Source organism: Camellia sinensis, chromosome 11, assembly GCF_055761805.1.
Source record: "Camellia sinensis isolate YWXY chromosome 11, ASM5576180v1, whole genome shotgun sequence".
Lineage (NCBI taxonomy): Eukaryota > Viridiplantae > Streptophyta > Magnoliopsida > Ericales > Theaceae > Camellia > Camellia sinensis.
In genome coordinates this window covers 159,949,141-159,961,724 of record NC_138971.1, presented here as the reverse complement: position 1 = coordinate 159,961,724, position 12,584 = coordinate 159,949,141, and the positions used below count along the sequence as shown (strand labels likewise).

The 12,584-nt window shown below is 32.6% G+C and overlaps 1 protein-coding gene across 1 annotated transcript; it reads left to right on the top strand.

Annotated features, from left to right (window-relative positions):
- Positions 1-3,292: 3,292 nt before the first annotated feature.
- Positions 3,293-11,929, top strand: LOC114270782 (O-fucosyltransferase 29). Its single transcript, XM_028212370.2, has 9 exons — positions 3,293-4,238; positions 5,516-5,606; positions 6,893-6,969; positions 7,566-7,654; positions 7,820-8,009; positions 8,352-8,533; positions 8,727-8,829; positions 9,086-9,414; positions 11,243-11,929. Exons 1-9 carry the CDS (start codon positions 3,990-3,992, stop codon positions 11,535-11,537), a joined length of 1,605 nt encoding a protein of 534 aa, XP_028068171.1. The 5' UTR covers positions 3,293-3,989; the 3' UTR covers positions 11,538-11,929.
- The last annotated feature ends 655 nt before the right edge of the window (positions 11,930-12,584 follow it).

The window sequence follows — 12,584 nt, the reverse complement described above, 5'->3', positions numbered from 1 at the left end:
ACCACTGAAAACATTATTCATATTTTTAGTATATGTTGAGAACCACTTTGGTCCAATCGAAGAAAGAAAGGTGGTGAACCACTTTACAATGACAAAGAGATGTGCCTTTGTCCATATGGCAGCCAATTGATAAAAAGGTTAATTATATTAATATTCTCTTAATTATTAACGAGTAATATCCTTCTTGATGATAATTATTTTCAATCATCACTTTTTAATGAAAATTATCTTTGACAGCTAGTCACTATCTTTGACTATCGACAGTCACATTCGGCCATCATTTATCGTGGCTCGCAATACCTTCAACTACCATCAACCACCTCTAGCCAACATTTCTAACCATTGACAAACACTTACCACTATTTCGTACTGATCATTCTTTTTACTTATTTGTAGAACAAGTTTTAAAACACATATATATGTACAAATTATTTTTTTTTTTTTGGGTTTTGTTTTTGTTTTTATTTTAATAAAAAATAAACATAAACAAAGTTAATATTTTCTATAAACAAAAAATTTTAACTGTAAACGTTACTAAATGGGATCTATTGTTTGGTTCCTACTAGAATGATCATTAAATTTGTAATCAGTAATTTTATTTGAAATATACATTATTTAAAAAAAATTCCAGAATCAAACATATGAATAAATATTTTAACAAAAATGACTATTTCATAATACCTTTCATAAACCAAAGTTAGCCCGTCACCCAATTATTAAGAAGAAGAAGGAAAAAAAAAAAAAAAAAAAACTACTTTAAAGTTAGTGGACCTGCTGATTTTTCAAGTCCTCTAGACAGCATTTTTTTATGCATAAATTGACTATTAGACACTTGAGACTAGTCAGGGACCACATTGGTTTTATTCAATGCAATGGAATAAGGATGGGTCCGAAATCCAAATTGAGTCAAATGGGCCTGGGTTCTACCCAAAGCCCATTTCATAGAATTGCAAGATAAGGCCCGGGCTTTGTATAAAATACGGATGTCTTGCAGTTTTACGAGTTGTATTTGCTTAATAAGCACAGAACATGCCTTAAAATTAGGCCCGAGATTTATTTTCAATCCGAATTCAATTTCGGGTCAGTTCTATGTAACCCGAGCAATTTGAAACCATATTGTATATATAAATGAATAATTAGATTATATGTATTGATTATTTATATACGTGTAAAATTACAATATCTAGTTGGATTGGCATAATTCATTAAAGTCGTTGGATTAAATCTAAACATATAAATAGTTGTAAAATAAATCTAACCTTGAGAAATTGTTGTATTGAGGTAGTGAAAATTATTATTTGAATAAAGTCCATTTTAGTTGTTGTATATGAAAAAAAGCAACCAAAATTAAAAAAAGGAAAAGAAAAAAAGGCCCAGAAAGAAACCTTAACATGAGGAATATGATAAATAATATAATTAATGTAATTTGAAATATATTTATTTAAAAAAAAATGTTGAAGTCCATGATATTAAGATTTAATAAGATAAATGATATGTAATATTTTCATTATAGTTAATATCCCTCAACATTTTTATAGAGAAATTTTGATCCCGACACAGAGAAATTTCAAAAAAAATTCGATACGATCATAGATAAATTTCATCGTGGGATCTTAACCGATAAAAAAAAATATTTTAAACCTTTCCTATTACACAAAGTTGGAGTGTAATGTCTCACTAATTTTTTCTTTAAAAAAATAGTGAGATTTGATTACCTATTTCATTATAAAAACCAATAAATTGAAATTAAGTGTTCTTCTTTGTTGTTGTCGTCCTTTCAATTTTAATTTTAAAGTTTTTTCTATTTAAAAAGATAGTGAAATTTAAAGTTTTTCTATTTAAAAAGAAAGTGAAATTTTACAATGAATTTCATAAAATAAAAAAAATAAAAAAACATTTATAATTTCATATTCAATATTAGTTATGTTTGATAGACTTCAATAGAATAAAAAAAATATTATAAAAAATTTCAAATTTTGACTTTTGTGACAAAATAAATTTTCAATTTTATCAATTTAAATACTAATATTTTATTTTTTTAATTTAAATTGTCTATTTATTTTTGTTAAGTAAAATTGTCAGAACAATTATATTTTAGTCATTAAACTCAATTAAAAAATATTTTTTTGATTATTTTATTTTAGTTATAAAAAATAGACAAATGATTTAGATTGAAAATAAATCAAAAGATTAAAAATTAAATTGATAAAATAAAAAATTCCAAAATTATTTTGTTACAAGACTCGAATCTATTTTTTTTTTAAATTGACAATTGTTTTTTAAAGAAAAGGAAAAAAGAATCTATCAGGTTGTTTGGTTTTGGTTTTCAGAAAACACTTTTCAAAAAATTATACTTTTTTATTTTTCGTTTTTTTTTTAATTAATTTTTTTAATATTTTAAACAAATTTTTAAATTTTTAGACACACCTAACATAAATACACTTAAAAAATATAACATTTGTGAAAACAATTTGTAAAAAAATACTAAATACTAAAAATATAAAAAAAAATACAAAAAATAATATATTTTTTGTATTTTTGTATATTTATTAATTTTTTAAAATATTTTTTTATAAATATTTTATTATTTAGATACAACTAAGTAAGTTGTGCATCCAAAAAAAAATTTGCTTAAAATATTAAAAATATTCACTAAAAATAAAAAATACGAGGAATAAAAAATTCAATTTAAAAAAAATTTAATTCAAAAAACTGAAATCAAGCATTTGAGAAGTTGGTAAAAAACTAGCTTTTTGATTTTTTTTATAATTTTTTGGTTTTTTTGTGTAAAATAATAGAGATGTAATATGAGTTAAAAAAATTAAAAAACCGGCTTTTTACTATATTATCAAAATGCCCTTGAATAGTATTTTACAAATTTAAATTAAATTTAACGAATTGGACATTTTGATAAGCGAGTCATTATTAGACATCAATTATCCTAGTAAGAAGTGTTTTATCTTTGAGTAAATAAACACACCTTTTGAGATTTATTTAAATTATAAATTATTTTTTGTGATTCTAAGAAATTATATTATGTCATCTAAGGTTTCTAATTTCATAATAAATAGGTCATTTTATTAATAAATTATCAAATTAATTAATAATTTTTAATAATGTTAAAATTTTATTTCAATTAATAATTGAAATAATTTTATTATTATATAAAGAAACAATTAAAATTTTATTTTTTAATTAATTATATTAAATTTAAAATATTTATAATTTTCAAAAAATATAAAATAATTTATATTTTAAACAAATCTTATAATTTATTCTTTATATATTTTTTAGATGACGAGGTGATTCGTCTTTCAATCAGTGTCGCAGAGTAATTAATGGGCCGCCAATTAGACCGTGATTGGTTATTGTTGGATTGGGGTCTTGTAGGGTGCCTTAATTTCAATTATGAGTAATTGAAGCTATTGGTTCAATTAAAAAACAGTGTCTTTTTCACAAAATCTTATGATGGAGATGAATTTTAAGATAAAAAATCCATCTCTTGATTCGTGTCCTAATTTTCTAAACACACTATTATTAATTTCAGTCTTCACCCACATCTTTATCATATTTACCAAAACAGACCTTCTTCATCATCCAGCTCCCCTATTACCCCCTGTTCCCTCATCAACAGGGTAATACATATACATATATAGATATAGATATATACATGTAGCTATATGTATGTATGTATGTATGTATGTATAATCTATGATACACAGATCACGATCACAAATCTCTGACATTTCTGATCTGGATATTATATTATTGTCACAAAATCCAAAAATTTGCAATCGCTCTCTAAAAGTTCACTCTCTCTCTGAGTCCCAATTAGGGTTTCTGAAATCCAAAAGCTACCTATTTATGTATACATCAGTGGCCATTGAAGTCTAGCTTTTGACAATTTTGCCTTTTTTTTGTTTTTTTGTTTTTTTGATGTAATATGAGATTGTTGTTGATGTTGAGAGTTGTTTGTGAGTATTGCTGTGATGGGTGTGGCTAAAGCTTGGAGGTTTGGCAATGGAGTGTTGAGCAATCTGAGTTTGGGTCATCTCCATAATAAAAAGCAGCATTTCTGGTCCAGATTGTCTTCGCAGAGAAGGCCGGTGTCGAGGTCGGTTGTGTGTGGATTGATGCTATTTGCGTTGGGTTTGATTTCGTTGTTCACTGGCCATGTCGCTTCTGATCTTGAATGGTACTCTCAGAGGCTGATGCTCCGGAGTTTGTTTTATAAACTTGTAATTTTCACTCTCCCTCTCTCTCTCTCTCTCTCTCTCTCTCTCTCTCAACACATATGTTCTGAATTGGAGCTGAATTGGGTTTAATTTGTTTTAATTGTCATTGTAATCCATGTATTTCTCTAATCTTGTGGAATTAGAACTCATATGTTGGATTTAATCTTTTTTTTTTTTTTTGGAATATTGTATGAAATTCAACTTTCATATCTTGTTCAAAATGTCGCCGGAAAGTATATGGAGTCTGTCAATTTCTGTTGTTTGTAGCTGTCTCTCTGTTTCTAATTCATTTCGTAGTGAAACTGAACTGCATAGAATAAGCACTTGGTAAGGACATGGAAGAACCTCCCTAGAACAGTTTGTTAACAGAGAACCAAACCAAACAGAAGGAGAAGCAAACAACCAAACAAAGAAGAAGAAACCAAATAGGAACCAAATACCAAATGCCACCAGAGAGGCTTCAACCCAAGATTTCTCTCAACTTGAGTTCTGATATCATGTTAAGTCACTGATAAGCTGTTAGGAAATGGGCCAACAATAGTATCCACCTCAGGCTGTTTCTCTTTTGTCTCTCATTTCTTTATTACCTCCACATGCGACTAGGTTGCATGTGTGGTTTAGTGTTAGTCTTAGAGACTTATCTCACATCATCTTTCCACACTACCTAAGCTTGGTCTATATAGTCTAGAGGCCTCTCCACCTAATGTCAATTAGTTTTGGGTTCAATGCCTCCAAAATTCTAACGGATGGGATTGATTCGTAGTTTTCACATTTATTGTTGTTTTTGAGTTGGGTATGAATGCTGCAGCACAATAAATTGATGAAAATTCTGCTGGTTGATGATGCGCTGCTAATAAACTGGTGAGCTAGGTTGGTGGAGTTGCCTATTAGTGTTCTTCATCACATGTAGTCTCATTGTAGGCACTTTTGGTCAAATGAGTAGAGCGTGAAATTGAGATGAGAAAATAAATATATATGAATCGTTCACATATGATGATATTCATGGTGGTGGGTTTTTTTGTGTGCTTTTAGTTGTATTGTCCTCGAATAAATTTTTCATCTTTGAGACCCAGTTGAGCATGAACTATCTCAGTATTGCTACATACAAGACTGTTCATTTTATGATCATTATTTCATCATGTGTTGTGTGCACATGCTGCTTGATGTTTATGTATGTATATGCTTTTGTGTCTAAGGGTTGCTATATGGAGTTCAATTCTGCTTTGTCTCATCGTGTTTAGTGCTATGCTGACAAAAATATTACTAATCTTGCATTGTAGGACGGGGGCTATCATGCACCAATTAATATTTGGAAATCAAAATTTTCAAAATTTTACTATGGATGCAGTGACAGAGGGCCTCATTTTTCTTGTAAGTTAGCTTATCAATTTAATTGTTTGTAGCATAGAGACTTTCACATATACAACTAACAGTTTTTGACTTGACTGTTCATATTGTGCTCTGTACAGACTCTTATACTTTTACGTTGTTCTGCTTTGGCACTTTGCTAATCTGAAAGCCAAAACAGAAAAATCTTACTTTTGTTTGAAGTGCTGCTGGCATCTTTTATTGTACTATTGTAGTATTATGATTGTTGGGTGTACCAGTTTGCTTAACATTTATGTTTCAGCCATTGATTGGAATGTGCCTTTCATGTTTGCAACTGTGAGCAATGTTGCTTTGTGGTCATTGTACCCAGGGTTCTGCTAATTATCTCGAAGATCATCTTCAAGTCTTCGTCTAGATGTTAATAATGGGTTATGGCAATGGGTTTTTCCCAGTAGAACAATATTATCTGTTCGTGAGCATCATTCGCTTAAGTGTAATTTTTAAGTGATTTTTCTTGCTGGCAGTTTTGTTCTAGAAGTTTACATATTGAAGTCAGAGTAGTGTCTTCCAACTGGAGTTTCCTCTCCGAAGTTCACTTTTTCTATAGGTCATAAACACTCGACTCTCTTTTTCTTTTAGGCTTAGTAGAGGGTAATCTTTTTCTGATTATTATTTAAGACCATTATCAATTTCAAGATCTCTTAGTATGATGACTTTGCTACATTTAAGTAACACAGTTATTGTATCATTGGAATTAGAGGTTAACACGTGCGTGGTGGGAAACGTTTTGTTGGCCAAGAATAGGACTAATTTTTATTTTCTACACATTTTTGGGCAGAAGGAATTTTCACCTGATGCCTTCAATGCAGTTAACCACTGATATACCTTCTATGCATGCTTAAAAAGCCACACAAGCACTCTTTCAGTTTTAACTCTCTAATCATATCTTCATTAAATATGCTGGAACTTTTCTCTTTCACATTTTACTTCGAGAAAAAGTATGTCACTATCGCTGTCTCTTCGAGTCTCGAATGCTTTACTGATGCTGTTTCTCTTTTTGCCACTTATTGTGTACTGTCAGTCTGTCACAGATGCAATTTTAGGTGTTATGGAATAATATCTGGTGGATTCAATTGAGTTTTGACTAAATTCTCTTTAGTAGAAGCAAAGCAGCAGTTTTTCCCCCTTAGTTTGCCCTGCATTGTCTGTTGATATTTCAGATTTGTTGAGCTACCTCTGTCTCATATTTTGGGTGGTTTTTCCACTAATATTTTTAGCATGTAACCATTAAAAAAAATTGTGCTAATGTTGCTAATTGTGAAACACAGCTCCGGTACGTGAGCAATTTTCAAATGGCTATTTACTTATTGCAACAAGTGGAGGCCTGAATCAACAAAGAACCGGAGTATGTAAAAATATCTTTTGAGGGTTGATATCACATTTTAAAATACTTAGACCATCTCCAACGTTTCACCAAACTTGGCATCAAATTTAAAATTTGGTGAAAAAAGCACTTTTTGGAGCTCCAACGGTTTCACCAAATTGATATCAAATCGAGAATTCACCAAACGTTTTACCAAAATGAGAACAGGCTCCGCATTTCACCAAAACACTGTGCATGACCGTTGGAGGAGGCCAACCGGTCGACCAGCCGGTTGACCAACCGGTCGACCACCAAAAGGTTCAAATGGTTCCAAAAAAAGGTTCAAACAGTTGAAAAAAAAGATTTGCCTTACCAGTCGACCACTAAAAGGTTCAAAAAGTTTTCCCCCCAAAAAATAAAATTTGGCTTAACCGGTCGACCAACCGGTTGTCCCGGCGCAGATTTGATAAAAATTTAATAAAAATCAACCGTTGGAGCACTCGGTATCAGATTGAGAAAAAAGTCATTTTTTTACTCAGATTTGATGAAAATTTTGGTAAACCATTGGAGATGCTCTTAGTTATCATTTACTGTTCTATTTAATACACCAAGAGTTACAATCTATTTCTTGCACTCAGATCACTGATGCTGTAGTTGTAGCACGGATTCTCAATGCTACTTTAGTTGTACCTGAGTTGGATCATCATTCATTCTGGAAGGACGATAGGTAAGCTGAAATTTCATCCTCTTGCACTTGCGTATAAGCTGTATGGTTATTTACTGAGAGAAAAAAGAGCACAAGATAGTAAGTTTATGATTTTGTTCATCATCAGAATAGTGTGAATTAACTTTACGATTATGTTTTCATTGAAGATGCCTTGTTTGCATGCAGTGACTTTCTCAACATCTTTGATGTTGATTGGTTCATCGCGTCCCTTGAAAAGGATGTAACCATTGTAAAAAGAGTTCCAGATAAAGTCATGAGATCCATGGAAAAGCCCCCATATACTATGCGCATACCAAGGAAATCGGAACCTGAGTATTATCTGGATTTTGTACTGCCAATACTCCTAAGGAGAACTGTAAGAGAACTATGTAACTCACAACATTGTAGTTACTAATTTCATATTGAATTAATCAATTACAAGTAATTCCTCTTCTTTTTTTTCCATTTTTTTTTTGGGAGAAAGGTAAATGTACATAAGTTGGCACATATGTATGTATATACAAAAGTATATATGAGTGTATGCACATGTGTACCAAAATGATACTACTCCTGGTTCATTATAACTGTTAATACAGCTTTTGTTTCCTTTCTGTAGTCACCTGAGATCCCTGATTAATTTGGTTGTCATGCTGGGAAGTATCTTTTTTGTCATTTATGAGACCCTGATTGGTGATGGTTTGCACAAAAAAATATGCAGGTTGTGCAATTGACAAAATTTGATTACAGACTTACTAATGACCTTGATGATGAGCTACAGAAGTTGCGGTGCCGGGTCAACTATCATGCTTTAAGATTTACAAAATCTATACGACTCCTTGGTCAGAAGCTTGTCTCAAGCATGAGGAAGATGACAAATCGTTTTATTGCAATTCACTTGAGGTTGTCATTTCTACTTGATATATTGAAACATGAGCAGATATTTGCTTAATGTATTCACCACACAAATCTTCAGAGCAATGTCAGTGAAGTTTCGATAGAGCACTTATGTTTCGTGCCGAGCTAATTTTTTTCCTATCCATGTTATTTGTTCTTTTGCTTGTGAGTTCTAAAAGACAAACTATTTCCATGGCAGGTTTGAACCTGATATGCTAGCATTTTCTGGGTGTTACTACGGTGGGGGTGATAAAGAAAGAAACGAGCTTGGTGAAATAAGGAAACGGTGGACAACGTTACCTGTGAGATTGCAATACGAGTTTTCATCTCTGTTTTTTCTTGTTCATCTCAATGCAACCACTTCGATGATGAAAAATGTTCAGTTTTTGACTTGTAAAAGTTAAATGTTAAAACATTTTGATGTAACCTGCTAGTGAATTTTCTTTACGATAAAAGATCTATAGCATTGAACTTATCTAGGGTACAATAGGGAATAACTTTTGTTCTATATTCCGTTATTTACAAACTGCCTTATTTTATTTTATTTTTCCTGTGCAGGATTTAAGTGCTGAGGAAGAGCGAAAGCGAGGTAAATGCCCACTTACTCCTCATGAAGTGGGTCTGATGCTCCGTGCACTAGGTTTTAGAAATGACACATACCTTTATGTTGCATCTGGTGAAATATATGGTGGAGAAGAGACTCTGCAGCCTCTCAGAGAGCTCTTTCCCAATTTCTACACCAAGGATATGCTTGCCAGTGAAGAGCTGAAACCTTTTCTTCCCTTTTCATCTCGTCTAGCTGCCGTTGACTACATTGTGTGTGAAGAGAGTGATGTCTTCATCACTAATAACAAGGGAAACATGGCCAAGATTCTTGCAGGTCGAAGGTAAGAATTCAATCTGTTTATTATCTATCCAAAAGAAATAAAATAAAAAGAAAAAGAAAAAAAAAAGACGAATTCAATATTGTATATTTTGTGGCCCTACTTTTAGGGTAATTATTCAATAGTCTTGAAGCATCATGTGGCATTGTCTACGTGGTCCTCCAAACCAATCGCCTCACTGTTAGGAGACAAGGATGACCCAATTAGTGTGTGTTGCAGTTTCTCATTAGTCAAGAATACCACATAGACAATCCCACATAGTTTTCCGGGAGTATCTATTAATTTTCCCCGCTTTGATGAGGTTGAAGTTTGAACAAACATTCTTTTGTCGAGGAAATGTGAATTCTGTTCGAGTTACTTTATAAATCTAATTCTGAAATAACTTTGCTCTGGCAAACCTAACAAACAATAGATAAGAGAAAACATACATGCAATGAGCATAATTGTGACTAAAGAAGCAAAGTATTATGTGGTTCATCTGAGATAATGCAGGAATTACTATCGTAGTACATAACTTTTAAAGAGTAATTTCAGTCCTTGTCACCTTTGACTCTGTAATTGTGTTATATTTTCAAAAGTATTAGGAAAATCTCGTACTTTGGACAAAATATGTTCTTGTAATTTTAAACCTTTTTGGTCTAAAATTATTCCCCAAAATTCAATTGATTCTTTTTCTAATTCAATCTTTTTTGGAGACAAAATAATTCCATGTTTTTGGAATCTTTCACAAAGTAATTTTAAATGTTTCTTATGCTCCTCCTTGGTTTTAGAGAAGATAAGTATATCATCAATATAAACTACACAACAATCTTTAAGATCCTTAAAAATTGTATTCATCCACCGTTGAAATACCTGTGGTGCAATATTTAACCCAAAAGGCATAACATTTCAGTGGTAATGTTCTTTTCTTTTAAAGTAGGATGTGTGTTCAATTACTCAAGAACACTACAATGGTGTGTTGGATCATGGATGTACTATGTAGGGAAATTGTGTGAGTCTCAGTAGGGTTTATGTTGCTATCCTTAGAAAATAAAGAATTAGGGATGGCAACAAGTTCCTTTACAGATAGAATGAGTAAGGTGACTAACTTTCTTCTATTTATATCGGACAAAAGGGTATGGATGTGGGATCGTTAAAATATTTCCATTTTCATTTTGTACAAGGATCATCTGATAGAACCCTACGCCCACATTAGAATGATTGTATGTTGGCCATAGAGCATTCTCTAGAGTTCATTTGGTATTATTGGATCCCCATTGCTATGACCACAGAGCTATTTGTTTGGTAGTATTGCATCCCATTCCATCCCCATTGTTAGGATTCTGTAACACTTAACCAAGATCAGTGAAACATGAAAACACAGAAATGAACAAATGCACGTGAAAGATAAATCACACGTACACTAAGAACACAAGATTTACATGGTTCACCCCAAACTAGGGCTATGTTTACGGTTGTTGTGGTTTTTACTATGATCATAAAGGTACAACTTACAAGAGATATCTGCTTTCCCTCAACTATAACTAGATAAATAAAAAAGAAAATTAGGGTAATAGGTCACAAGTGCGGAAATAACATAAATACCCTTACTCCGAAATTCAGGATGTCCATGGTTGATTTGCATCTACGGTCAAGTGGCCAGTGTCCAGTACTTATCAAACTCCACATGACCCCAACACCCATTGCTGACATTTTGTTAGTATTGTTGCAATTGTTGGTTCCTTATTGTTGTTCTTGTTGCTGTCATTGTCGTTGCCTTTCTTTATAGTTGTCGTAGTCAACTTTTTCCTTACTTGCCTAGGACACTTATTTCTCTTTTCATGGTTCAAAGGAGGTACATGGGTCATAAGAGGACTATCAGACCAAATGCAAAAAAGCTTAGTGCTTTGTTTATGGCACGTGATCATATGGACTGGGACACATTTGCTACAAAGGTCAAGTCGTGCCAGAGAGGATTCATGGGAGAACCAGAGGAAATGAGACCTGGACATGACGAGTTTCATGAATATCCATCAGCCTGCATCTGCAAGAAACCATTCAACTACTCTGATGTCGAGAATGATGATGAAGGAGATTTGACCTCAAAAGAACCGTCCCAGAACCAACTTTTGCACATAAGAGGATGATGATAAAGAGGTGAAGAGCTTGCAGAGACTGAACAAGTCAAGTGCAAGCAATGAGCCGGTGGTATCTTTAGCAGGAGACACTGACAATGAAGAGTTTTTCGCAGACTATGTATAAAACACCTTCAAATGGTGTTTTGTTGTCTATCAGAGCTAGTGTACACCTTTAAAAATGCCGGTTTTAACTCAGCACGGCATTGAGGCTGAAGTCACACAACAAGTGGCATCTGGTTTGTGTCTAATACCTAAATTTTGGACTACCCAATTGAAGTTGTATAGGAATCTGTGATTTGTGATGAGCTGCAAGTGTTCAGATATGTATGTTTGTAAGGTTACAAAGCAAGTAGGTATGCCAAACATATATTATTGCTCCTTAACAAAATTTAATTTTTCCAGGTTTCTACTTTCTTTTTAACTGTAGTTGGGAATTTTCTTGGACATTCAAACTTAGCAAGTTCAAAATTTTGTATGGTTATAATTTAGCAAGTTTTTCTGTTGTAAAGCACAATCAGAAGGTTTTCTTTAAACAATCGACAGATGGATAGCGAGATATTAAGTTGCATTATGTGACAATGGACAGTTTCAATGCATGAGGCTAAATTAGATGCATGGAATGTTACTTCTGCATACCAAAAGAATTGATTCCGTGATTTGAACACATGATGTTAAATCGCAACAGAGCAACCTTACAACAATGCCAAAGAGTTTTGCATGCAACCCAGCAGTATGCACTTTCTGCAAGTGTCGTCATTATCACTTTCAACCTTGCAACAATGCCAAAGAGTTTTGCAAGCAACCCAACAGTACGCACTTTCTGCATGCGTCATCATTATAACTTCCAGGCAAACACAGATCATCAAAAGAAGCTTTTAAATCACTTATCGATTGGTGGCCGATCTTCCAGGCAAACACAGATCATCAAAAGAAGCTTTTAAATCACTCCTCAATTGGTGGCTGATCGCTGTAATAACTGGCACCGTTTAACTGTAGCTAGGCCATTACTAACAATACATGCATCATCTAACAACATACTTGCCTGAAAACATGCTT

What these genes read in the sequence shown, in the direction of transcription:
- LOC114270782 (XM_028212370.2), top strand. Translation starts at nt 3,990, where the DNA reads ATGGGTGTGGCTAAAGCTTGGAGGTTTGGCAATGGAGTGTTGAGCAAT. An exon ending in GGAGTTTGTTTTATAAACTT is followed by an intron (nt 4,239 to 5,515) that starts GTAATTTTCACT and finishes CTTGCATTGTAG; the next exon opens with GACGGGGGCTATCATGCACC. An exon ending in AACGGTGGACAACGTTACCT is followed by an intron (nt 8,830 to 9,085) that starts GTGAGATTGCAA and finishes TTTCCTGTGCAG; the next exon opens with GATTTAAGTGCTGAGGAAGA.